The sequence below is a fragment of the Sphaeramia orbicularis genome, chromosome 7, assembly GCF_902148855.1.
Source record: "Sphaeramia orbicularis chromosome 7, fSphaOr1.1, whole genome shotgun sequence".
NCBI lineage: Eukaryota > Metazoa > Chordata > Actinopteri > Kurtiformes > Apogonidae > Sphaeramia > Sphaeramia orbicularis.
Window position 1 is genome coordinate 17499693 of NC_043963.1, and position 27675 is coordinate 17527367.

At 33.9% G+C, this 27675-nt stretch overlaps 1 protein-coding gene across 1 annotated transcript; it reads right to left on the minus strand.

Annotated features, from left to right (window-relative positions):
• Positions 1–27675, minus strand: LOC115422107 (regulator of G-protein signaling 20-like). The gene is given in 5 exon segments (XM_030138181.1): positions 1–859; positions 861–1019; positions 11558–11792; positions 14375–14461; positions 27482–27675. Coding segments are annotated over 5 exon segments (972 nt in total). The 3' UTR covers positions 1–562.

A 27675-nucleotide genomic window follows, 5' to 3' on the forward strand; every position in this document is an offset into this window, starting at 1 on the left:
AAGGACCAATAAAGGCTCCAGTTTCAAAGAACTGGAATTTTCTGTCAATGATTTAATGGTTCAGGTTTTACAGGGTTAACACTTCTAAATCTTTAATTGTCTTTTCTGACCTGTTTCATAAATTTATATTACCTTATTATTACTGAGCTGCTATGAAAAGTGCTAACTACAGGATTTAGTTTTTTATAATCTTGGTAATTTTTTTTGTAGTATAAAGTTTCTATGGTGTAAAATGGTGAACAAGAACATATAATTGCCCAAATGTCTTAAATTTTAAATTGCTTTTTCTTATTTTTTCCATAATTACTGCCCGACAAATTTGCTAAAAAAACAAACAAACAAACATGGTAATTGGAGCTATTAATCTATTTAGATTTCAATAATTTAACTTTGGAAGTCTATGTCATACTTTTGTGGCGTTTGATGTAAAGAGAACAAGATGAACCAGAAGTGAGAGAAACGAAAAAATAAGAAAAGATCAGATGGATGAGGGAGGGAAAAAGTGATTAGAGAAGGAAAATCTTAGTGAATATTGGATCTATAGAAGAAAAGTCTGGATTAGTCAAACTGGACTCGGAGGAGGTGGAGGCAGTGTGGGACTAGGAGTCGGAGGAGGTGGGTGCAGTGTGGGACTAGAATTCAGAGGAGGTGGAGGCAGTGTGGGACTAGAATTCGGAGGAGGTGGAGGCAGTGTGGGACTAGAACTTGGAGGAGGTGGGTGCAGTGTGGGACTAGAATTCGGAGGAGGTGGAGGCAGTGTGGGACTAGAACTTGGAGGAGGTGGGTGCAGTGTGGGACTAGAATTCAGAGGAGGTGGAGGCAGTGTGGGACTAGGACTCGGAGGAGGTGCGTGAACCGCCGTGGACAAGGGTCTTGTAGATGTTGGAGGAGAGGAATCGTGGGTAGGAGTCCCTGTGCATCAGTGTGTAGATCTGCAGCTGGGCATCTTCAAATGTGTGAGGCGTCGGGTCCTGCATCTTCTTGTTGATCACCTCTCGCACCCGGGCATCCAGACTCACCTGCAGAGGAAACAGAATATATGTCATTGTTCATTTTAAAGTAAGTTAAAGTTTTCAGTGGGTACAGTTACATGATGTTTTTTAAATCCGATTTATTTTTCCAGAAGAAATTAATTCGGAACTTAAATATTTTCTCTTCTGTTTACATGGAAATGTTAAACCCGAATAAAGGTTTACATGAGGTATTAATGAGGTAGATAAGTGAGCTAAAGGGTTTGCGCTGCAGTGCTCACGTTGCCTTGTTCTCGCAGTCCTTCTGTTAGCTTAGCTTAGCATAGTCACTGCATTTCCATGGTCACACATAGCCAGTTTTTTTAGAGGTGATTTGTTGTCTTTTGTAAGTTATTTTCTGAAATACGATTCTCCCCAATTATTTCTTTAGATCCATGACTTACTGCACTCATACAATCTTGGGACTGTTGTGTTGACGGAAGTTGGAAAATCTTTTTGTTGGAAGGGATGCATGCACTAAATTAGCTTTGCTTTACTGTTTTAGTTTTGCATTAGTTTTTATTTCCCAAGATTTTATTACTGCAGTAAGTCACATCGCCATGATTTGAGCCTCAATTTGTGATCATATTGACCCCAGCGGACTAAAGGAATGATTAGACAGAACTGAATTTCACAAAATCACTCATAAAATACTACAGATCACCTATAAAATCCTGGCTACATCTGACCAGAGGAATGAAGCCATTATGCTAACCCAGGCGAAGCTAAGCTAACGGAAGGGCTGTGAGAACAAGTCAATCGGTGCACTGCAGTGCAAACTGATTTGCCCACTTATCGAACTCATTAGTGCATGACAAATGAATGAATAAAAAAAAAAACAGATGATGAACTCTTCCTTCAGGGTTTTCCAGGCTGGTAGATCCCATCAGAATAGCCCACTGGAACGGTTTGGGTTGACTAGACTGCATTGCATATTCTTCCGCCAGCACAGAATGTGTGCATTATTGTGACAGGACAAGACAACGAGCATGCGCAGAATGGAAGGAATAAAGTCCAAACGGAATAAAGGGTTTAGATGTCCCAGGAATAATTTAGTTCGGAATTAAAAGGGGATTAAACCAGTGACTTTATTCGGGTTTAAATTTAATCCGAACTATTCTTTTTCAATCGGAATAAGGTGTTTACATGGGCATCTTAAATAGGATCTAACAATTATTCAGATTAAACCAGGAATAAAAATGGTCATGGAAACGCACGGATTATCATTCAGAAAGAGACTGACTTTACAATGGCACATGTAGGACCTGAACTTAACTGAGTTTCCTTGTCAGTGGCCTGGTAGTTGGGCCACCAGTTGGGCCTTGCAATAGTCCACCTGAACAAAAACATGAAACCATGCTCCAGTGGGACCTCTATCTAAGGAGACACCACAGGGGTCAAGTGTAATGTGGATCACTGCAAGAGGTGGGGTCCTTGTCTGTCCAGTCCCTGACTGCTGAAACTATCTCCAGAACCATGGAATCTAACCTTTCTAGTGGATCCAAACTGATGTGGGACATTGAGAGATATTAGCTAGATAGTTGTAGTTTGGCTAGAAGTACTCCCACTGGGTATTCCGCAGTGTTCCCAGTTGGCCCATAATCAACACCATAAGTACATGTGGGTACCACAGGATGTAGACTGATGATCGACTCAGTGGCATGGTATGTCTTGAACACTTAGTGAAGAAAGCAGCTGTCAGCGGGTCAGTGTGTACTGTTGAGTTGGGAGTGTCTGACTGTTTATTCTGTCCAGGAGATCTTCAACTCCTACTTTGACCATCACTGGGCTGAGGTCCCTGAGGTATAAAAATCAAGTAACTGTTTGGTAGTTCCATCCCAAAAGCTCTTCAAAGCTAATGGTTGTTGTGGAGCTGTAGAGGTTGTTCCCTTTTTAAGGAGGATGGTCAAAGGGTTCCAACAACAGGGGGGGTCACTTTTCCCAGCCTCCCAGGGAAGGTATATGCCAAGGTACTCAAGTCCAGCTAATAGTCATACATCTAATTCATGGGCCAAATGTGGTTTTCGTCCTACTTGTAGAACACTAGACCACCCTTTATCCCCTTTGGACTGGGGGATTTGTTCCTAAAAACATCTGAATCAGAACTAATGAAGTGCATTAGATGAGAGATTAAAAATTTTCTCAAAGAAAACCAGTCCAGTTGAACCTGGGGTGCCGTAAAGGGGGGGTAAACATGACAAATTCATCGGGCCCAGCATTTCCAGAGGGCCCAGTGGGTATAGGTTAGAAGCTGTGAAAATTTTGTGTAAGCTCCAGCGTAAAAGAGAGCCGTAGAAGCCACAAGTCACACATCCAAAGTTAAGCTTCAGTTTTGGTTTCACGCTAGGTACGGTTGTTACGGCACGTGAAATTTATTATAATAGGGTTACCATAGTAACAATATTATTACTATTAACCCTATAACGCCACATGTATCATATTTGATACATAAGTTTTGAAGCTGTCTACATGATCAGTGTAATTTTTTTTTTTCTTGAAAAACTTGATGTATACAATTAGATACATGCAATACACAGATAATCCACCAGGGGGAGGAATTCTTTCACCAGAAGCCTGTCCAGTGACACTACAAGACTGCATTCATGGGCTGGAAAAGCCGGGCCCTGGTGGACCCTGGTGGACCCAATCAGTTTCCTTTTACATATTTGAAGGTTTTCCAAAAAAGTGACACAATTACTTTCCCCGGTAACTAATTATATTTATGAAAGAGTAATTCTGTTACTAATTCAGTTACTTTTTGAGAAAGTAACTAGTAACTATAATTAATTACTTTTTAAAAGTAATTTGCCCAACACTGGTTAATGCACCGTAGGTTAAAGTTTGAACTTACTTTGTAAATGTTCAGTAGTTTTGTTGTTTAAAACAGTGGCATAACTACACTCATTTATATTTATCATTATCAGGGCATTCACTCTGATATTAATCTAATCAACACTGCACTGATATAAGCATTTTATTATAATAGGGTTACCATAGTAACAATATTATTACTATTAACCCTATAAGGCCAAACGTGTCATATTTGATACATAAGTTTTGAAGCCGTCGACATGATCAATGTGATATTTTTTTTTCTTGAAAAACTTGATGTATACAATTAGATACATGCAATACACAGATAATCCACCAGGGGGGAGGAATTCTTTCACCTGAGGCCTTTCCAGTGACACTACAAGACTGCATTCACGGGCTGGAAAAGCCCGGCCCTGGTGGACCCAATCACTTTCCTTTAACATATTTGAAGGTTTTTCGAAAAAGTAACATAATTACTTTCCCTGGTAACTAATTACATTTATGAAAGAGTAATTCTGTTACTAATTCAGTTACTTTTTGAGAAAGTAACTATAATTAATTACTTTTTAAAAGTAATTAGCCCAACACTGGTTAATGCACCGTAGGTTAAAGTTTGAACTTCTTTGGTAAATGTTCAGTAGTTTTGTTGTTTAACACAGTGGCATAACTACACTCACACTCAAGAGTGGCCCTGCAGCCAGAGCAGCAGCAGATATTTATAGAACGACAAGCTTTCTCTTATGTTTTCACTCTGCTCTTATTTACACACACACACACACACACACACACACACACACACACACACACGAGAGAGATAAGCATCCTACCAAGGTCAGAGATGTAGACAGACAGTCTGGCATGCATCTTCTCTGCCAAACTCACACGTCTGTATTTTACTGTGTGTGTGTGTGTGTAGGTGTGTGTGTGTGTGTGTCTAAAAAAAGCCTCCACTGCCAGAAGGTGATGAGAGCTGCAATTTATAGCTTCCTGTAAACACACTATACACACTGCACGCACACACACACACACACAGATAAAAGTGCACTCCAAACACACTGTACTCGCTGCACTCGTACAGAAAAAACTGCACAACAAACACAGTCCACTGTACACACTTACATAAAATGGTACGTACGAACAGAACTGATCCTAAGTTGTAACCGCTGCACACTTTTTCAGTTGCGGCCCTCGCATCTTGAACTTTTAAGCCAATACATTGATAGAAATCTGTGAATTGTAACATTCCTACCACACATTTGTAGATAACAGTGCACATAGAAACAGAGGAGATGGCAGACAGAGTTTAGAGACACAAGAGGAATCTGACTGTAAATGAGAGCTGGATCTGAATGTTTGAGAAGGTGAACATCTGGGTTTCAATTTTAACCCTTAGGGGTCTGAGCCTATTCTGGCTGTTTTTGAGTACTTTTGATTTTGCCTTTATATACAATACAAAGAAATGTTTATTATACCCATGTTTGGTATCTTCGTCTATTTCATCTGTCTATTATTTTTTCACTTTAACCTACTATATCAACACAAAAGGACAAAAATTATACAAAAATATATAATCCGGTTTGAAAAATGTATATAATTTATTGCATAAATAACACAAAGATGCTTAATGACCCTTTTCAAAGACTTTAACCCTTAGGAATCTGAGCCTATTTGGGCTAATATTAAGTATTTTTGATTTTGTCGTCTTAGGCAATGTAAAGAAATGTTTATTATACCCATGTTTGGTATCTTCATCTATTTCATCTATTATTTTTTCACTTTAACCTACAATATCAACACAAAAGGACAAAAAACCATACAAAAATACAAAATCCGGTTTGAAAAATGTATATAATTTATTGCATAAATAACACAAAGATGCTTAATGACCCTTTTCAAAGACTTTAACCTTGGGGGTCTGAGCCTATTTGGGCCATTTTTGAGTATTTTTGATTTTGTCTTTATAGACAATATAAAGAAATGTTTATTAAACCCATGCTTGGTATCTTCATCTATCTCATCTGCCTATTATTTTTTCATTTTAACCTACTATATCAACATTAAATGCCAAAAAACACACAAAATAATTATATGTAACACAAAAAAGTTATATGTAAACCACTTTGTGGTACATCCTCAGTGTATGAAAAGTGCTATATAAATAAAGATTGATTGATTGATTGATTGATTGATTGAAAAAATATAAAATCAGATCTGAAAAATGTAAATAATTTATTGCATAAATAACGCAAAGATGCTTAACAAACCTTTTCAAAGACTTGAACCCTTAGGGGTCTGAGCCTATTTTCTCCATTTTTGAGTATTTTTGATTTTGCCTTTATATACTATATAAAGAAATGTTTACTATATCCATGTTTGGTATCTTGTTTTTCAGCACAACTTCATCTATTTCATCTGCCTATTATTTTTTCACTTTAACATACCATATCAACATAAAAGGTCAAAAAACATACAAAAAATATAAAATCTGATTTGAAAAATGTATATAATTTCTTGCACAAATAACACAAAGATGCTTAACGAACCTTTTCAAAGACTTTAAAAGTGAATATTGGTTCTAAATATTAGGTATATAAAATTAAACTTGTAATAAATTAAAACTATACTCAGATTTTTGATATAAAATCATATCTTTACATAGGTGTTTTCTCCAGTTTTCTCACCCCTCGGTCCTCTGTTGGGTTTGTAGATTGCCAGTGACCCAGAATAGATCTCATTACATTTTGGGAACAGTAGGTTGAAGTAAAAAAAAAAGTATGAATTTTTAAAAACCTTTTTTTCTCCATTTACTTATAATGGGCAAAATTTCACATGTCTGTAGCAGCAAAACTAACACATGAATTCATACCAAATTGGGTTTATAGATTGCCAATGACCCAGAATACATGTCATTACATTTTGGGAAAAGTAGGTCACAGATCAAATTTTTTATGAATCTTTTAAAATCTTTTTTTCTTCCATTTACTTATAATGGGCAAAATTTCACGTCTATAAAAACATCAATTTTGTTTCAATTTACTTCAGACTTGGCACATATATAGAGGCAGTTGATATGCTGACATCAGCACACACATGGACATGATGACATCAGCTGGATCGATGCCAAAATAAGTTATAATACATGTGAGGGGCGGGGTTTGTTGTACCTGGAACCACTTGTTATCTTTATCGTTCACTTTGTCCTGTTGTGTGTTATATGCATCTATGTCCATGTTGTGACACTGTGACTAAATCCCCTGCAGTTCTGGGATGGTATTATTATTGATCACATTTCTAAATAATAAAAACAGGATTGGAAATGATGCATCTCAATTCCATTTCAAAGTATAAAGTATCCAACACACTTTTATGCTGATGCATCAGTACAAATTGGTTAGTCTTACCATCCAAACTGTACATATATACCAGGGATTAAAGCAAAAATTTTTCATCCGACTGAAAATTTTCTTTTGGTCAAAATCATTGGCCACTATTAAAAATGATGCAATACAATACTACTATAGCGTACAAGTTTATATAGTCAAATTTGGCAATACTGTAAAACACACTGAATGGGAGAGTGTACAGGTGTAGAAGATTAGTAACATGGATAGAAAAAAATGTCATGAGTGGTATTGGTGGGGGGTCTGGGGGTCCTCCCCCAGAAAATTTTTAAAGCTTCAGGTCAATTTTGGTGCTCTGTGGTTAATTTTAAAGGGTATGAAAACCTTTGAAGCAAGTGAAAATAACTAGAAGAAAACCTTACTGCAAAAAATGAGTGAAAAACTTTTTATTTAACAATTTAGGAACTCCTAAAACATAACTCCAACTCCAACAGTACATGAATTTTGGGGAAAATGTCTGTGTAAGTGTAACCCTAACCAACTAATCTTTTATTTTTTCTGCTTTTATATTTATATATATTTATATATTCTGTTACAGATCCTCTCTGAGGGTATTTAAAATACAGTGGCTTTGCAAATACCAAGGGTGTTACTCATTCATTCAGTTTTATCTTTGTACTGTACCACACAGATAGAAATAAGATGCTAAACAGGTCCAAATAAAGCACTTACGCAGTCGGGCGCGTAACCGCGTAAGGCAGCAGCGCGCACAGCCACACACACGGGAAGGGCACATACACACAAACACACACTCTAGTCATATACCGGCAAGAGGAGATAAGCTATGAACCCAAACATGAAGGTACATGTCGATCAGTTCTGTCTTCTTCCCTTTTCGCTGTGGTTCTTTCATAATGAAAGCTACTTGTTAGCACTAAACTAAAGTTAGCGTCTGGAGGCTGAACTTCAGTAAAGCTGAACTTGTCCATGTATTTCTGAGGCACAGAATGAGCAGCGTTTCCTTCCAAACATAAATAGTCATCAATCTCTCCTCCCAACATAAAAATAAAGAAGTCATCTTATTATCATCACTGTTAAACCTGTCAGCCCCCTGTGCCTGTGCCTGTGTTAAACACCTGCAGATTCAGGACAGGATCGCGGTGCTGACTGGACTATGTGAAACACGTGGGGAAGTTACTTCAATATGACTTTTTTTCCCCTCAATTTTTACATTTGACGGAAATCCATCGTGGTGACGGAGAACTTTAATCCCTGATATATACACATAATCATACAAAAACACACACACACACACTGTACACACACAGACGCAGATACAAACACACTGTACATGTGTTTAAAGACACACACAGCGGTAATAGAATGCGACATGTGCAGTCTCCGGTGTTCAGACTAAATAAAGAGCAGTTACACAAACATAGGCAGTAAAAATAGCAGACATAGATTACACATGAAAATCTACTCTGAGGTTCACTCTACAGGTCAAAGGTCAAACAGTCAGTGAGTCAGCTGTTCTCAGTCTTATACAGTCAATGCATTGTTATCCAGAGGGAGCTTGAAGAAAGATCTGGACTTCAACTGGCAACTTATTCTTATACTAGATTAAATTATATAAATGATTTCCTTTAGTACAAACTTCACATTAATACCAATAACTCTGGTGGCATGGCTTCTGTTATTTTAGCTAGTTTTGTTTGTTGCTTTTTGTCTTACAGTGTTGTTGTGGTTGGGATTTATCACAAAAAATAATCCTGCAATAAAAAAAAAACATGTAGCATTAATAGCAGCTCTGAATGTTCCCTTTTCTTGTCATTTTTCTTGTTATTGGTACTATTTTCTGCCCCTGTTGGAACTTATTAGGCAGTTACCATAGATAAAACATTATTATTAAATACTTAGCGAATCTTTAAATGTGTTTGCTGACTATGACAGATACATTTCTGTTACCTTCCATTACTGAGTTGCAATGTAAAGTGATATCCACTTTTTCTTTTTGTTTTTTTTTTTTACAATCTTAGTTTTTGTGGTGTAAAATATATCTATTTTTTAAAATGGTAAACATGAATATATTATTGTCCAAATGTCTTAAAGTGCTTTTTCTTGATTTTTCTATAATTACGACCCGACAAATTTGCTAAAAACAAAACAAACAAACACAGCAATTGTATTTATTCAACAACTTATACCTCAGCTCCTACACTATTGTGTGGATTCATATTTTTTGCGGAATGTTCTCTTTTCTTGTCATTTTTCCTGTTATTTGTACTAATTTATGCCACTGTTGGAACTTATTAGGCAGTTAACATAGTTAAAACATTATTATTAAACACTTAGTGGATCTTTAAATGTGTTTGCTGACTACAACATATACATTTCTGTTACCTTCTGTTACTGAGTTGCAAAACAAAGTGATATTCACAGTTTATTCATTTATTTATTTATTTACAATAGTTTATAATGGTGAACATTAATATATTATTGTCCAAATGTCTTAAACTGCCTTTTTTTGTGTGCTAAAAAGCAAACCTGGCAATTGTATTTATTTAACAACTTCTATCCCAGCTCCTACAGTATTATGTGGATTCATATTTTTTGCAGAATGTTCTCTTTTCTTGTCATTTTTCTTGTTATTTGTACTAATTTATGCCACTGTTGGAACTTATTAGGCAGTTAACATAGTTAAAACATTATTATTAAACACTTAGTGGATCTTTAAATGTGTTTGCTGACTACAACATATACATTTCTGTTACCTTCTGTTACTGAGTTGCAAAACAAAGTGATATTCACAGTTTATTTATTTATTTATTTATTTACAATAGTTTATAATGGTGAACATTAATATATTATTGTCCAAATGTCTTAAACTGCCTTTTTTTGTGTGCTAAAAAGCAAACCTGGCAATTGTATTTATTTAACAACTTCTATCCCAGCTCCTACGGTATTATGTGGATTCATATTTTTTTGCAGAATGTTCTCTTTTCTTGTCATTTTTCTTGTTATTTGTACTAATTTATGCCACTGTTGGAACTTATTAGGCAGTTACCATAGTTAAAACATTATTATTAAATACTTAGTGAGTCTTTAAATGTGTTTGCTGACTGTAACATATATATTTCTACTACCTTCTATTACTGAGTTGCAATGCAAAGTGATATCCGCAGTGTTTTTTTAAATCTTAGTTTTTGTGGTGTAAAATATATCTATGGTTTAAAATGGTAAACATGAATATATTATTGTCCAAATGTCTTAAAGTGCCTTTTCTTGATTTTTTTCTATAATTACGACCCGACAAATTTGCTAAAAAAAAACACCCCAAAAAAAACAAACAAACATGGCAATTGCATTTATTTAAAAACTTTTATCCCAGCTCCTACAGTATACTGTGAATTCATATTTTTTGCTGAATGTTCCCTTTTCTTGTCATTTTCTTATTTGTACTAATTTATGCCTCTGTTGGAGGTTACCACAGTTAAAACACTATTATTAAATACTTACTGAATCGTTAAATGTTGTTACTGACTATAACATATACATTTCTATTACGTTCTGTTACTGAGTTGCAATGCAAAGTGATATCCACAGTGGGGTTTTTTTTTATGTTTTTTTTTTTTTTTCTTTTTACAATGGTTTATAATGTTAAAAATTAATATATTATTGTCCAAATGTCTTAAACTGCTTATTTTTTGCTAAAAAACAAACATGGCAATTGTATTTATTCATATAACTTTTATCCCAGCTCCTACAGTATTACGTGGATTCATATTTTGTGTGGAATGTTCCCTTTTTTTCTAATTTTTCTTGTTATTTGTACTAATTTATGCCTCTGTTGGAACTTATTAGGCAGTTACCATAGTTAAAACATTATTATTAAACACTTAGTGAATCTTTAAATGTGTTTGCGGACTACAACATATACATTTCTACTACCTTCTGGTACTGAGTTGCAATGCAAAGTGATATCCACAGTGTTTTGTTTTTTTTTTAAATTTTTTTTTATAATGGTTTATAATGGTAAACATGAATATATTATCGTCCAAATGTCTTAAACTGCCTTTGTTTTTTTTTGCTAAAAAACAAACATGGCAATTGTATTTATTCAAACAGCTTCTATCCCAGCTCCTGCAGTGTTATGTGGAGTCATATTTTGTGCAGAATGTTCCCTTTTCTTGCAATTTTTCTTGTTGTTTCCACTAATTTACGGCTCTGTTGGAACTTTGACAGGTACCGTTTGCATTCAAGAAAAGCGATAAAACGTCAGCTGAAAGACTGACTATCATGACCAGGCCTAATGTATCTGCAGTTGCTTTCATAACTATCATCTAAATGTCCTACATCCTAATACAGAATAATATAAACACAGCATCGTACCTCTTTGGGCGACAAAATGGAAATGTAGTCCTCGTAAATGGAGCGCGCTTTCTCCTCAATGGCGCTCTTGTTGATTTCCTGTTTGAGGTCTTCGCAGGCGAGCCAGAACAGCATATTCTCCTCACTGTACTCCGTCCGAAGAAACTCCCGGAAAACATTCCGACCTGCCGGATTTCTCATGAGCTTGTCGAAGGACTGGGACCAGAGCCGGATCTCCTCCATTGAGGGTTTGGTGCTGGTCAAGAAGAATGGGAACAAGGGTCATTAAATATTAAAATACGAAAAGCTGAACTGAAACTAGACTAAAGACGCAAAAAAAAAAAAAAATTAAGTAAAAGATTAAAAGTAAGAAATTTCTAAACTCGAAGCTTCATGTAAAGGGACGATCATACCCTTTATAAGAAAAACAAATGACATCCTTGGATAGGATATGAATTAAATCTAGCTAAATATTAGGTAGAATATCTTATTATGACGAAGTTATATTTTATATTATATTATTTGTGCCTTGTTCCCTATATCTTACTATGTATTTTATATATGTGGAATGTTTCTTAAAGGGGTTCTATGTAGTATTGATATTCCAAATTTGCAACAGCAGTAGGGCTGTGTATTGGCCAGAATCTGGCAATACGATACAAATCATAATACTGGGATCACGATACGATATATCACGATATATCATGATATATCATGATACATTTAAAAAGGCAAATTTTTTTTGTTTCTTTTTTTTCAAAGATTATTTCCAGGAAGAATTAATATGTACAAATACTAAACATATTTTTATTTCATATTTATACATATTTTATTTTTATTACCATCGCATTTGTGATTTAATGGAAAAACCGACATTACGCACTTCTGTTTTTCGACATTTAGTAAATATCGGTAAAGTTTTTTTTTTTTTTTTGATGACATTTTTATTTTAAGATTATGTGCAAAAAAACCCTTTGCACTTATGAAAAGCGGAATTATAACTGACATATTATTTATTGGTTTTCTTTTTTTTGTTTTTAACTTAAATCCTCGAGTTAAATATCGGTAAAGTTTTTTTTTTTTTTTTTTTTTTTATATTTTTATTTTGAGAAGAGTAGTTGCAAAAAACCCTTTGCACTTATGAAAAGTGGAATTATAACTGACATGTTATTTATTGGTTTTCTTTTTTTGTAACTTAAATCCTTATTGAGTTAAATATCGGTAAAGTTTTGCGCACATGTCCAATGGAAAAGCCACTACTTTGTCACTTTCTTGTAATCTAAAAGTTATTTCTTTATGGTTCTCATCCCATCTTGGCACTCTGATGTTTTCGCGTTAGTTTTCCTCACCATGTTAGACCAGTAGACGGACTCACTACTCCCTCTAGTGGTCACAAAAATCCACATATAAGTAAATTCAGTTCATATCTCTACACTTTAACCCTTTCATGCATGAATTATGAGAACCTTAATCAAGATTTTTTTCTTGAGTGTTTTTATTCCTCTTGAGGCATGTAAAAGGCAATGCGATTGAAATTTTTCTTGTGAACGACTTTTTCATAGAGTTACAAAAATGTCCACTCAGCTGGACACCATGTGTTTAATTTTTTGAAGCAAAGAAACGTGTGTATTGATATACTGTGTGAAAACTATGACATAAAACATTTTAAATGCTGCTAATCTGATGTTTTCTCACATTTTAACATATTCTAATACTGGTTACTACTCACTTCATGGAGGTAACATGCAAAAAAAAAAAACCTTTTTGTTAAAAAAAAAAACAAAACAAAAACCTTTTAATTACAGTACAATAACAATAACAAGCAGTTGATTTACACTCAGACATGTTACAGCAGATTAGTTTTATCAAGAACAGCAAGGTTACAGTAATCGTATGAATTGCAGCGTATGGGATGATGCATAAACGTCCACTCTGTTGGCTGATATGAAACTAAAAAAACAAAATCCATGAATATACAAGAGAACAGCTGTAGTGGCCACTATGCATGAAAGGGTTAATGATAGTTTTAGGTAATTTTTTAAATATTTAAAAGTAGATAGATAGATAGATAGATAGATACATAGATAGACAGATAGATAGATAGATAGATAGATAGATAGATAGATAGATAGATAGATAGATAGATAGATAGATAGATAGATAGATAGATAGATAGATAGATAGATAGATAGATAAAATGGAAAATAAATACATAAATAAATAAAATGGAAAATAAAGAAATAAATAAAAAAGTAGAAATAGTACATATGACCCCTTTAATGGTTTTTATGAAAACAATAGATAGATAGATAGATAGATAGAATGGAAAATAAATAAAATGGAAAATAAATAAATAAAATGGAAAATAAATAAAAAAGTAGAAATAGTACATGTGACCCCTTTACTGGTTTTTATGAAAACAATAGATAGATATGACAGACAGATAGATAAAATGGAAAATAGATAAATAAATAAATAAAATGGAAAATAAATAAATAAAAAAGTAGAAATAGTACATATGACCCCTTTAATGGTTTTTATGAAAACGATAGATAGATAGATAGATAAATAGATAGATAGATAGATAGATAGATAGATAGATAGATAGATAGATAGATAGATAGATAGATAGATAGATAGATAGATAGATAGATAGAATGGAAAATAAATAAATAAATAAATAAAATGGAAAATAAATAAAAAAGTAGAAATCGTACATATGACCCCTTTAATGGTTTTTATGGAAACAACAGGACTAGGTCATTTTTCCTACAGTGTGGACTAATGCTGATGCTGAATCCTGATTTGACCTTGAACACAACACTCCTTCAGACTCACCAAGCTTCACAGTTTGGTATGGTTTCCATCTTGGTGTCCTGTGATATCCTCTTCCTCCTCCTCCTCTTCCTCCTCTCCTCTTCATTCCTGACGGTGAGACTAACATGATAAAACGGCTTTCAGACAGGAAACACCCACACACACTCCGATCAACACACACACGCACACACACACAAATTCTTACAGTCAGAAGATAAACTGAGACATTAAACACACCACGGTTTCTCCATTACCCATTGTTTTTCTGCTGAAACCACATCCAAATATACCTCGTCGTATTTCCTTGTCTTGTAGTTGTGATGTGTAGTGTAGACTCATCATGTGCTTCATGTTTACTTAACACTCCCTTTACAAACCTGTCCACGCTCTGCTCGCAGTGCAGCGTCCTGTATCACCAAACCAGATCTTCCATTAGCAAATTCTACCACATAATGACTCCGAGTGCTTAGTTTTTCGACCAAAGTTTCCGCTGTTGGTTTTTAAACCACGTTTTATGACACTGAAACCCAGCGTTACCTCACTAACCACAAATCTTACTTGGTGACAGAGGGCCTTGAATGCATCATAACCCTCGCTGACAGACTCAGGCTGTAGTAGGGCTTTTACTGAGCTCATGTTACCATACCGTACCTTCATTACAAGCAGAACCAAGATGATTAAACGCTGCAGATGTGTCGGCCAGAGATTCTGGAGTCATAAGGTCAAAGTTCAAGGTCACAGGAGTAAAATGTTTGTTGTATGTGTATGTTGTGCATCATATTTTACAAGATAGTACACTGTAAAAAAAATAAATCCTGTTTTTACGGAAAAAAAAAAAACTGGCAGCTGTGGTTTCCAGAACAATACTGTAAAAAACACATCCAACTGTAAACATATTTACAGAGAAACATTTAGATTTAACAGTTTAAACGTGTAGATTTAACAGTTCAAACGTGTAGATTTAACATTTTAAATGTGTAGATTTAACAGTTTAAACGTGTAGATTTAACAGTTTAAACGTGTAGATTTAGCAGTTTAAACGTGTAGATTTAACAGTTTAAACGTGTAGATTTAACAGTTTAAACGTGTAGATTTAGCAGTTTAAACGTGTAGATTTAACAGTTTAAACGTGTAGATTTAACAGTTTAAACGTGTAGATTTAACAGTTTAAACGTGTAGATTTAACAGTTTAAACGTGTAGATTTAACAGTTTAAACGCGTAGATTTAACAGTTTAAACATGTAGATTTAACAGTTTAAACTCGTAGATTTAACAGTTTAAACGTGTAGATTTAACATTTTAAACTTGTAGATTTAACATTTTAAACTTGTAGATTTAACAGTTTAAATGTGTAGATTTAACAGTTTAAACGCGTAGATTTAACAGTTTAAACGTGTAGATTTAACATTTTAAACGTGTAGATTTAACAGTTTAAACTCATACATTTAACAGTTTAAACGTGTAGATTTAACAGTTTAAACGTGTAGATTTAACAGTTTAAACGTGTAGATTTAACATTTTAAACGTGTAGATTTAACATTTTAAACGCGTAGATTTAACAGTTTAAACGCGTAGATTTAACATTTTAAACGTGTAGATTTAACAGTTTAAACGTGTAGATTTAACATTTTAAACGTGTAGATTTAACATTTTAAACGTGTAGATTTAACAGTTTAAACGTGTAGATTTAACAGTTTAAACTCGTACATTTAACAGTTTAAACGTGTAGATTTAACAGTTTAAACATGTAGATTTAACAGTTTAAACGTGTAGATTTAACAGTTTAAACGTGTAGATTTAACAGTTTAAACACGTAGATTTAACAGTTTAAACGTGTAGATTTAACATTTTAAACGTGTAGATTTAACAGTTTAAACTCGTACATTTAACAGTTTAAACGTGTAGATTTAACAGTTTAAACGTGTAGATTTAACATTTTAAACGTGTAGATTTAACATTTTAAACGCGTAGATTTAACAGTTTAAACGCGTAGATTTAACATTTTAAACGTGTAGATTTAACAGTTTAAACGTGTAGATTTAACATTTTAAACGTGTAGATTTAACATTTTAAACACGTAGATTTTACAGTTTAAACGTGTAGATTTAACAGTTTAAACGTGTAGATTTAACAGTTTAAACGTGTAGATTTAATAGTTTAAACGTGTAGATTTAACAGTTTAAACGCGTAGATTTAACATTTTAAATGTGTAGATTTAACAGTTTAAACGTGTAGATTTAACAGTTTAAACGCGTAGATTTAACAGTTTAAACGCGTAGATTTAACAGTTTAAACGCGTAGATTTAACATTTTAAACGCGTAGATTCAACAGTTTAAACGTGTAGATTTAACAGTTTAAACGTGTAGATTTAACAGTTTAAACGCGTAGATTTAACATTTTAAACGCGTAGATTTAACATTTTAAATGCGTAGATTTAACAGTTTAAACGTGTAGATTTAACATTTTAAACGTGTAGATTTAACAGTTTAAACGTGTAGATTTAACAGTTTAAACGCGTAGATTTAACATTTTAAACGCGTAGATTTAACAGTTTAAACGCGTAGATTTAACATTTTAAACGCGTAGATTTAACAGTTTAAACGCGTAGATTTAACATTTTAAACGCGTAGATTCAACAGTTTAAACTCGTAGATTTAACAGTTTAAACGTGTAGATTTAACAGTTTAAACGTGTAGATTTAACAGTTTAAACGTGTAGATTTAACAGTTTAAACGCGTAGATTTAACATTTTAAACGCGTAGATTTAACATTTTAAATGCGTAGATTTAACAGTTTAAACGTGTAGATTTAACAGTTTAAACGTGTAGATTTAACAGTTTAAACATGTAGATTTAACATTGGATTTAAATGGTAAATGGACTGCACTTATTTAGCACATTTTTGACACCTTCATGGTGTCCAAAGCACTTTCCAAGTTCACCAGGTCCAACTGGGAGCAATTTAGGCGTCAGTGTCTTCCATGTAAACTCTGACATATGGACAGTCGGAGCCAGGATTCGAACCACCAACCCTTTGGTTATTGGACAAGCCGCTCTACCAACTCTACCAACCCATTAATTTACAAATTTAAAATGTTACATTGTTAAATATTTACTTTTTTATAACTGTTTTATATATTTAAAAAAAAAAAAGCAAATAGGCCATTATTTCAACATTGTTATTATTGTTTTCCAATTTACAGTTTTATTTTCTAAAAACAACAGAAATACATACAGATATATTCATACATATTCATACAGAAATACAACAATTCTACGTACAAATCTGGTTTTGTTCACATACTCTTCCTGTAAGAACTACAGCTATATTTGATTTAATCATTAACACAAAAATCTTTTCAAATAAACAACTTTGCATTGTATTGTCACTTAGTTTTTTTATGTTGCAGTTGTACAACTTTTTGGTGTTAATTCTACAGTCTTTTTTTTTTTTTACAGCATATTTAATCTAGCCAGAAAATGTCATATAAAGGTAAATTCAGTAAGTTTATTTATTAAAAATTACAAATATTTTCTGGGTTCGTCTTTTTCAAGGTCAAATTCAAGCACTTTTCAAGCACTTTTAAGGTTCATTTCAAATTTTCACTGGGGTAAAATAAATGTGTACGTGACTACATACACTCAGGATTATTTTTTTGTCACTTTTTATCACAGTGATGTACATAGTTTTAAGCTATTAACACCTAAAATTATGTTTGATAATAGCAAAAAGTTTGGAAATTGAAAGAATAAGTTTTATCCTAAAAAAAAAAAAAAAAAGGGAAGCCACTTGGCGTTCTTTTAGTCACACTTGCACCGAACCAAAGATTAAAATAAAAATGTACCTGGAGAACACCTGACAAGTTTCTTTTTTGACATGAAGTTTTATTTTTCCAAATGTATCATCACTCTGTAAATGCACAATTTTTCTTCTTGAATTCAATGGTTATTTATGGTTTAAAATTATTATTTATGGTCAGAAGGTGACAAACGTTTCAGAAATCCCAATAAAACCAAACTCTAAGATAATGTAATAAACAAAAATAACACTGAAGCTGCTGCATTTTTCGGCAATATAAAGCAATATTATTACATTTGTCGTCATCAGTTTGTAGAACAACCACCTGTTATTAATAAAACACCTGAATTCAATGTGTCCCAATACATTTGTCCATGTAATATAATACAGGTAAAATTTACTTAGGGGGTCAAATGAGTGGCTATTTTTGTCAAAAAAAAAAAAAAAAGTTGTAAGAAATGCATAGAACTGTGTTGAAATAATGCTAATCCATTTGTGCACAGACTACTGATATTATTTGACAGTGGAAGCTCTATTTTCAGAAATATTGGATTTTGAATAGCACGTGTATGTGAAAACTTTTGCTGGTGGACGGACGTGACATTACCCATGATGCTCTGGTCAGTACCAGTACTTTATTAGTAATAAACTTATATACTTACTATTGCTAATTCTCCTCTTATTCATAAATGTTAGTATTGTGGATCTAAAACAATAACAGCTGACACAAAAACACAAAATGTGGCAGTGGACGGATGTGACATGGTTGTTACGGATCCCATCATACTGATGCTCGGCAGCCATGTCACCGTTTCCACAAATGATCCCTGTGCAAAAACTAGGATCAGAATTATTTATTGTATAGTTTATCATCATACTAAAGAGTAAATAACAATATAGAATTGTTATTTCTTTATAAAAATGCTTATTATTAGAAAACTGTTGATTTAAAAAGACATTCTTAATGTATAGGGTGGGGAAGCAAAATGTACAATATTTTGAGGCAGGGATTGAAAGACAGTGTATGACCAATTCATTTATTGAAAGTCATGAGAATTTATTTGCCACAAGAAAATTGACATAATAGAAAGTGTTTTTATTCTATGTGTCCTCCTTCTTTCTCAATAACTGCCTTCACACGCTTCCTGAAACTTCTGCAAGTGTTCCTCAAATATTGGGGTGACAACTTCTCCCATTCTTCTTTAATAGTATCTTCCAGACTTTCTCGTAATAGTTTTGCTCATAGTCATTCTCTTCTTTCCATTATAAACAGTCTTTATGGACACTCCAACTGTTTTTGAAATCTCCTTTGGTGTGACGAGTGCATTCAGCAAATCACACACTCTTTGACATTTGCTTTCCTGATTACTCATATGGGCAAAAGTTTGTGAAAAGGTATGGATAATAGTGTTAGGTATGATTATGACATCAATATATGTTTGGTTTCAAAACAATTGACGTAGTGCCTGCTGAGAAAAAACAACTAAATGTTCATTGTACATTTTGCTTCCCCACCCTGTATGTATCGGTGTAACATAAGCAGGATGGATCAGCACCATACTCCATATAGCAACCTGTAAAAATAAAACGTGATATGTAGTATATAATCTGGTAAGAAAAAAAAAAAAAACTGGGGAATCTAAAAGAATAGAATTTTTTTTTTTTCAGGTAAATTCAGTTAAAATATAACTTGGCCATTTGTGACATGAAAATATAGCATTAATTGTGATGAAATTAGACATTTTTCAGCTGAAAACATAGTTCATATGACCATCAACATGTTGCAACAGAACTGAAATCCTGTAAATTTGCATAACTTGCATTTACCAACACAAAGTTCCTCTGGGGATTCACTTATATTGATTTCTTATGCACAAAGACATAAATACGTTACCTATTAATCTTCTGTTACTGTATTTGAATATACCTATGTTTGATGTTTGCTGCTGAAGTGCATCATGGGAGCTGGAGTCAAACCCACTAACTAAAGGAAACAGCAGTTAAAAGATGACTAATTACACGCAGCTCTATAAACATGAACAGTCACCCACTGATTCAGCTCAACCACAGGTATTTTAATAACAGGTGTGTGTCGTTTCCTCTCTGAGCTGTAACCACTGTTTAACTACGGTGTGACTAATGTGGACAGGCTGTGGACAGATTTATCACTTCTGTATTCTGGGTTTAGTGTGTAAATGCAAACACACACACAGAGCTTCTGGAATAAAACAGCTCTGAGGTGCATGTGTGGTCGTCCGTAAGTACATGTAAAGAAAAGCCGATTATTCTGTTTAACGGTGTCGTGAAAATATAAATGAACTTGCATTAATTCACATATCACATGCTGATATTTGCTGGGTTGGGTATCAGTGACTAAGGCAGTGGTTTTCAACCTTAGGGTCGGGACTCCACATGGGGTCGCCTGGAGTTCAAATGGGGTCGGGAAATTTCTAGTAATTGATAAAAATAAAAAATAACTACAAAAGCACTCTGAGAGCGCAGACCTCCGCCAAGGCAGATCAGTGCCCCCCCCACCCCGATCACCACCAAAATTTAATCATTTGTTCCTTGTGCCAGTATCAATATTTCCTGAAATTTTCATCCAAATCTGTCCATAACTTTTTGAAAGATCCGGATCAGTCTTTGCCATTTGATAGAACACCCCATTGTAAATCCCTGAGTCAAATTGCATGAGATTTGCACAATTCCCCCATATTGTGATTTCCACCATAAATATTAGTCCCATATTTATTTTACCTATATTTTAAGATTCCTTGACCATGAAAACATACCATTAGCAACTGGATTCATAATTATATCCTTATTAGTTCAGTAGTTATTCACGAAAATCACATTTCTCGTAATGGCGGTTTTCTTCTGGATCTAGCTCCTTAAGTATTAAAGCTACATGAAATCCGGTGGCATACTCCCGATGCGGAACTGACTGAGCTACACGATGGCGCTTGTCAGAAATTTCTCCCTTTAATATTAAAGGCACAGTAGGCCAAAAAGTAAGGGCACCCCCATTTTTTATATAAGTTGAGATAAAATCCGCCTTCTGGATCAGATCCGGATCAGCCTTTAAAATGTGATAGAGGACCCCATTGTCAATTCCTGAGTGAAATTTCATGAGTTTTGGTCAATAATTAAGCGAGATATTGGGAAACGAAAATTTTGGCCCCATTTACCACAATGTTAACAAAAATTTCAAAGTGATCCAGAATCCAGGATTTCTTCCGGATCACCCCCAAAAGTTAATCATTTCTTCCTTATCCCATTTCCAACAAACCCTGAAAATTTCATCCAAATCTGTCCATAACTTTTTGAGTTATGTTGCACACTAACGGACAGACAAACAGACAAACAAACCCTGGCAAAAACATAACTTCCTTGGCAGAGGTAAAAATTTACTAATAAAAAATATATTGATGGCCAAAAAACAAAACCTGCAAAATCTGCAAATTTTTAGATTTTCAGTTTTCACATTAAATGGTGAGAACAAGGATGACTCCACATTTCAGTCTATCTGCAAGATAATCCCGCCCTTTCTTATGACATGAAGGTCACCTGACAACAACAACAAAGACCATACTACAGGGTGTCCCATAAGTCTCCATACATACGAGACATAATACATATGGTTCTAACATGTATTTCTTTATATTTCTTCTTTATAGTTCTTCAGCAGTGGAGGACACGCATTGAAATGTGTTCCCGACAAAATGGCAGTCATATAGAGCATATTGTAGAAATAAAAATGATTTATGTCAAGAAACGTTTATTTTTCCTATGTATGGAGACTTATGGGACACCCTGTATAATAAAACTAAACCATCAATCAATCAAACTTTATTTATATAGCGCCAAATCATAACAAAAGTTATCTCATGACACTTTACATATAGAGTTGGTCAAAAGCAGACTCTTCCTCCACCATGAAAGGTTACAAGCTGCTATAAAGGGCAAGGATGAACTATTCTTAAAAGTCTGGTCACCCTTCTTAGATTATATACAGGGGTTGGACAAAATAATGGAAACACCTAACATTGTGGCATCATAGAAGGTGTTTCCATTATTTTGTCCAACCCCTGTACCTGCAGATCTGAAAAATCTATTAATGATGGGCAGACAGTTTTCTGAATGGAAGAAGGGTTAGCCTTGCAACCCTCAAATCCTGTACGACGCGAAGTATAATAATATAGTAATGATGTCTGGTGTTTTTTTTCAGCTTTAAAATGTTTTTATTTAATAGTTTTCACACCGTATATCAGTAAATGCATGTTTCTTTGCCTTTAAAATTGAACACATAGTGTCCAGCTGAGTGGACATTTTTGTAACTCCATGAAAAATTGGTTGATGAAAAAAATTAAATTGCATTGTTTCCTGTTTTTTTTTTTTTTTTTCATGCCTAAAGAAGAATAAAAACACTCAGGAAAAAAAAAAAAAATCTTGATTAAGGTTCTCATAAATCGTGCATGAAAGGGTTAACTACTTTTATTCCGGAAGCATTTTACTTGTAGATCAGTGATATTGTTCAATATTTTAATAACAAATGGTTAAAAAAGCTGTAAAGGAAAAAAAAAAGAGAAGCTCCACAGAGTCAAGCCTATGTATTAAACACGGGAAAGTACGAAAAATCTATCAAATTTCCTGTTTTTAACAACATTTGTGGCTTTCCAAGAATGGATTTCTGAGGTGTACCTGAATGCACCATAAAATCCCTGCTATCACATCAATATACAATCAACTTATACTAATTTTTTGTTATTTTGCAGTGTTCTGACTGGTAAAAAAAAAAAAAAAAAAAGCAATAGACTGCAATGGCAATTTGTTAATAATAAACTGACAAATTGATTTATACGTTTTTTCAACCCAGTAGCTGAACAAACATATTTCAGGGCATTAAATCATAAGTGAAACTGCTTCTCTCATCTGTATATCTCATGTGTTTTAGGAATTATAGAAAGAAACAAAACTCTATCATAACAACACATATTCTCCTCACATTTTCTGAATTTACTGATAATTTAAGGACCGGATGGTTAACTTTAACTGCCTATAATCACAAAATAAGAGCTAACAGATCAGCGCACACACAGTTCAGATGTAACATAAAACAATGAGCTGCAGAAAAAGTACTGTGACCTGCCAAACCTGTAACTGAACCATCTGACTGTAGAATGAGTGGTTTGTACAGTGAAATAGTGAAAAAAAATCTACTGTAACTAGACAGAGTATAGAGTAATAAATGAGGAAAACCAATAAATAAAAGTATCAGTATTTATGAAACACAGGAAAGACATCTAGTAAATCTAAGTATGGATTTCCTTAACCCTCCGGTATCCAGGTGCGCCTTTTAGGCACACTTTGCACTTTGTTTTAAAAAACTTCATATTATTTTTCACAGTTTAAATAAGGTTAGAATTCAAAAGTTGTTCGTTTTTGCATGATCTTTTAAATTCTGGCCACCAACTCAAATTTGCACTTTGTAAACAAAAGAAAATTACAAGACTAGCATCTGTCTCCCAAGTGTGCCTAAAACGCACTATTTCTTCCATTTGACATGTATGATTAGGGCTGACCTGGATTTACAAAAATAAAATCAAATTAGAGCGGAAAAATAAATCAATATATAATATTTAATAGTTTGATTTATAGGTGTGCATTTTACGCACACTTGGTGACAGATGCTAGTATTTTTGAACATTTGACCTAGCGCCAAAAATAATCATGCAAATTAACCGATGTTGGAGTTAATCATTGACATATGCCAGGATGAAAAAATCTAATAATGTGTAATCTATTTTTTCTTCTATTTTTTTGTGTATTTTGCATCTAAAAAAAATGGTTTGTTTACATTACAAACACGGCATTTAAAGGGTTAAAAAATGTGACAATTATTGAGTATTTGGTATTTTTATTTACGGCACAAGTTGATGAAATAGAAAAAAGTGTAAAAGAATTAAAAACAAACTATGAAAAAAATTTTTTGACATTATTCCACAAGTGTGCCAAAAAGGCACACTTGGTGCTTAGTAAGGGCTTTGCTGGACGGGATACCAGAGGGTTAAAAAGAAAAAAAAAAAAAAGACATTTAGAATTTATCAACAAATTTCTGGTATTTATTTATATTGATGAATTACCTCCAAAATGTTACATCTGTTTGGCATTAAAAATACTCATTTTAATTTAAACACATGGCAATGAAAATTAAGTAGACTGACTGAAGAAGTGTAAATCCTCTAAGATCCGTGACACAAAATAGCCTTAATTTTACCATAACATAGTAAACCTGAAATATGATAAGTAGATATTTTTACGTATTTACATTGTTTTTTATCAATACTAGCAAACTCCCAAGAGTGTAGATACTATTAAATGCCTAAAGACCCTCCAATTTATGGCCACTTTTACATACAGTTGCAGAAAATATTATTAGACCACCCTTTTTTGCTTCAATTTCTTGTTCATTTTAATGCCTGGTACCTGTATTTTGCATCCAAAAAAATGGTTTGTTTACATTACAAACACAGCATTTAAAGGGTTAAAAAATGTGACAATTATTGAGTATTTGGTATTTTTATTTACAGCTCTAGTTGATGAAATAGAAAAAAAGTGTAAAAGAATTAAAAACAAACTGTATGACATTTTTTTTGGACATTATTCCACAAGTGTACCTAAAAGGTACACTTGGTGCTTAGTAAGGGCCTTGCTGGAGAGAATACCGGAGGGTTAAACGGTGTCCAAGGCCTTTTTCTCTCAGCTGCAGGACGTAACAGACCTTTATTAGAAGCAGACCTTTCTAATTTCCTCTGTTAAATAAGTAGAAGTATCTGTACATAGTCTGAACCCTCCTTTTGATCCGTTCAAAACTGCAATAGGCTTTTCTATAAATGCAAAACTTCCAATTCTGTTACAAAATAAAAGCCCTCTTACATTTGAGTGAATAGACTCTATTCGTTTTATAGTGCAAAGGTTAATTTAATGTAGGTCCTTTAAGGTTCTACAAATGGAAGTCTGTGGAAAAATTAACACACACCTGCAGTGACTGAGATCACACAATATCAGATGACAGTGTTCCTACAAATTTTTCAAGGTGAAATTCAAGCATGTTTCAAGCACTTTTAAGGGCCATTTTCTAATTTTTCCAGCACAGCACCTTATCGCTAGGCTAAAATACAGGAATACATATACCGTAAATTCCAGACTATAAGCCGCTACTTTTTTCCCACGCTTTAAACACTGCGGCTTATACTCCGACGCGGCTTATACGACGATTTTCCCTTATTGCCTGCCACACCCCAGGGAAGAATCTGTCTATTGTTAGCAGGTATGCAGGAATGGATAACATTAACAACTTAACCTTTATAAAGTTAATATTAACACACATAAAAGGGGAACTTTTAAGGAAAAATAGTGAACCTTCAAATGTTAATATTGTTTCACAAATATACAAAACAAAACTCTGAATGAAAACACCCAATAAAGCTCTCTAGAGACCGTCATAAATTTAAAGCATCTCAGAATTAATGCGCACGTCGTGCGTAATGTTAAATGAAAATGAAATTACAACAGACATAATTACTTGTTTTTAATCTTTATATTTTAAAAATAAATTAAAAGTCCTATAACGAAAAACAAAAATTTGTTCACTTTCAAGTGTCTTTCAAGTCATTTTAAGTCCTTGAATCCACAGCCGGCGCAAAAGCAAGTCAATCACGTATCGGCACGAATCCAAAGGAAACCCCGATAAGTCCACCGACAAAAAAAAAAAGAAAGAGAAAATGTGTTTTTATTACTATCCTTCACTCGTCTGTGAGATGAACGTGTTTTAACACGTGTAGTCAATGAAATGTCAACACAACCAAACATATTTAACCATTTAATTTTCGTAATGATAGGGGAAGCCAGGCTTCTCTTGCAGTCTTTGAGAAATCGCCACTGGTGGACACCCGCGGCTTATACGTGTACAAAACTGATTTTCTTTCTAAAATTAGGCTCTGCGGCTTATATTCAGGTGCGGTCTATAGTCCGGAATTTACGGTACTCACGATTATTTTTTTCCCTTCTTATCACAATAAAGTACATTGTATTACACTATAAACATCTAAAATGATGTTTCATAATATCAAAAAGTTTAGAAATTAAAGGAGGACACAAAGTTTTGTCCAAAAAAGGGGAAGCTACTTGGCGTTCTTCAGACACATTCACACCAAGACAAAGATTAAGATAAAAATGTACCTGGAGTCCACCTGAGAACACCAGCTAATTTTCTTTTTTTGATATAAACTTTTCTTGTTTACACAGCAGACATGAAATGGAAAGTGTATTGATAATGCTGAAAGATGTCTTATGATTTTTATCAGACAGCTATTGGTTGGTGAAGAAATACGAATGTATAGTACTTATTTTGTTTTTGTTTATTTGTATCAGACAGCTATCGTTTGGTGGAGTACGAATGTATAGTACTTATTTTGTCTTTATTTAGTTATTTTTATTGCATTGGGCTGTTGTATATGTCCCGTTTGTGTGTGTGTGTGTGTGTGAGTGTGTGTGTGTGTGTGTGAATGGTGTAAGATTAACCCTTTCATGCACGAATTATGAGGACCTTAATCACATTTTTTTCCTGAGTGTTTTTATTCCTCTTTAGGCATGAAAAAATCAATGCGATTGAAAATTTTCTTCTGGAAAAAATAAATAAATAAATAAATAAATAAAATAAAAATAATTAATTTATTTTTAAATACATAAAAAAATAATAATGAAAAAATAAATTCTTATGAACCTATTTTTCATGAAGTTGCAGAAATGTTCACTCAGCTGGACACCATACATTTAATTTTGGATGCACAGAAACATGTATTTACTGATAAATTGTGTGAAAACTATGGGGAGGGCTTGTGATTCTGGGGGTTTATGCTCAGGAGAGATCTACATAATGTTACCAATTCATGTGAGAAAAGATATGTAGCGTCTTAAAACTTTAACAAAGATCTGTGTTAAAAAAAACAAAACAAACAACAATGAAAAGAACAACAAAATCCATGAATATACAAGAGAACAGCTGTAGAATAGTTGTCCAGTATGCATGAAAGGGTTAATGTAAAATAATTAAAATTGTAATGTAATGTAGAGGAGACCCCAGGAAGAATAGCAACTGATGATTCAGCTGCTAATGGGGATCTTAATAAATGAAAAAAAATGAAAAGGTTTATTTTTCAAAATGTATCACCTCTGTAAGTAACTTTGGTTTGCCATTGAACCTGACAGATATATATATTTGTGTACTCTATTACTGTGGTAGTTGTCTTTGTGTTGTTATCTCGTACCATGAGCAGCTGCAGCAGCAGCACCAACAGAAGCAGCAGGCATTGGGTCGCTGTGAATTCTGGGTAGTGGTGATGCCCCGCCCCCCTCCCGTCCCGCTCAGCGCCGAGGTCTCGCTGCGACCTCCGCCCATGGCCACGCCCCCTCGCTCGGCCGGGATCGGACCAGTGTACTGCAGAGAGAAAGACACACACAT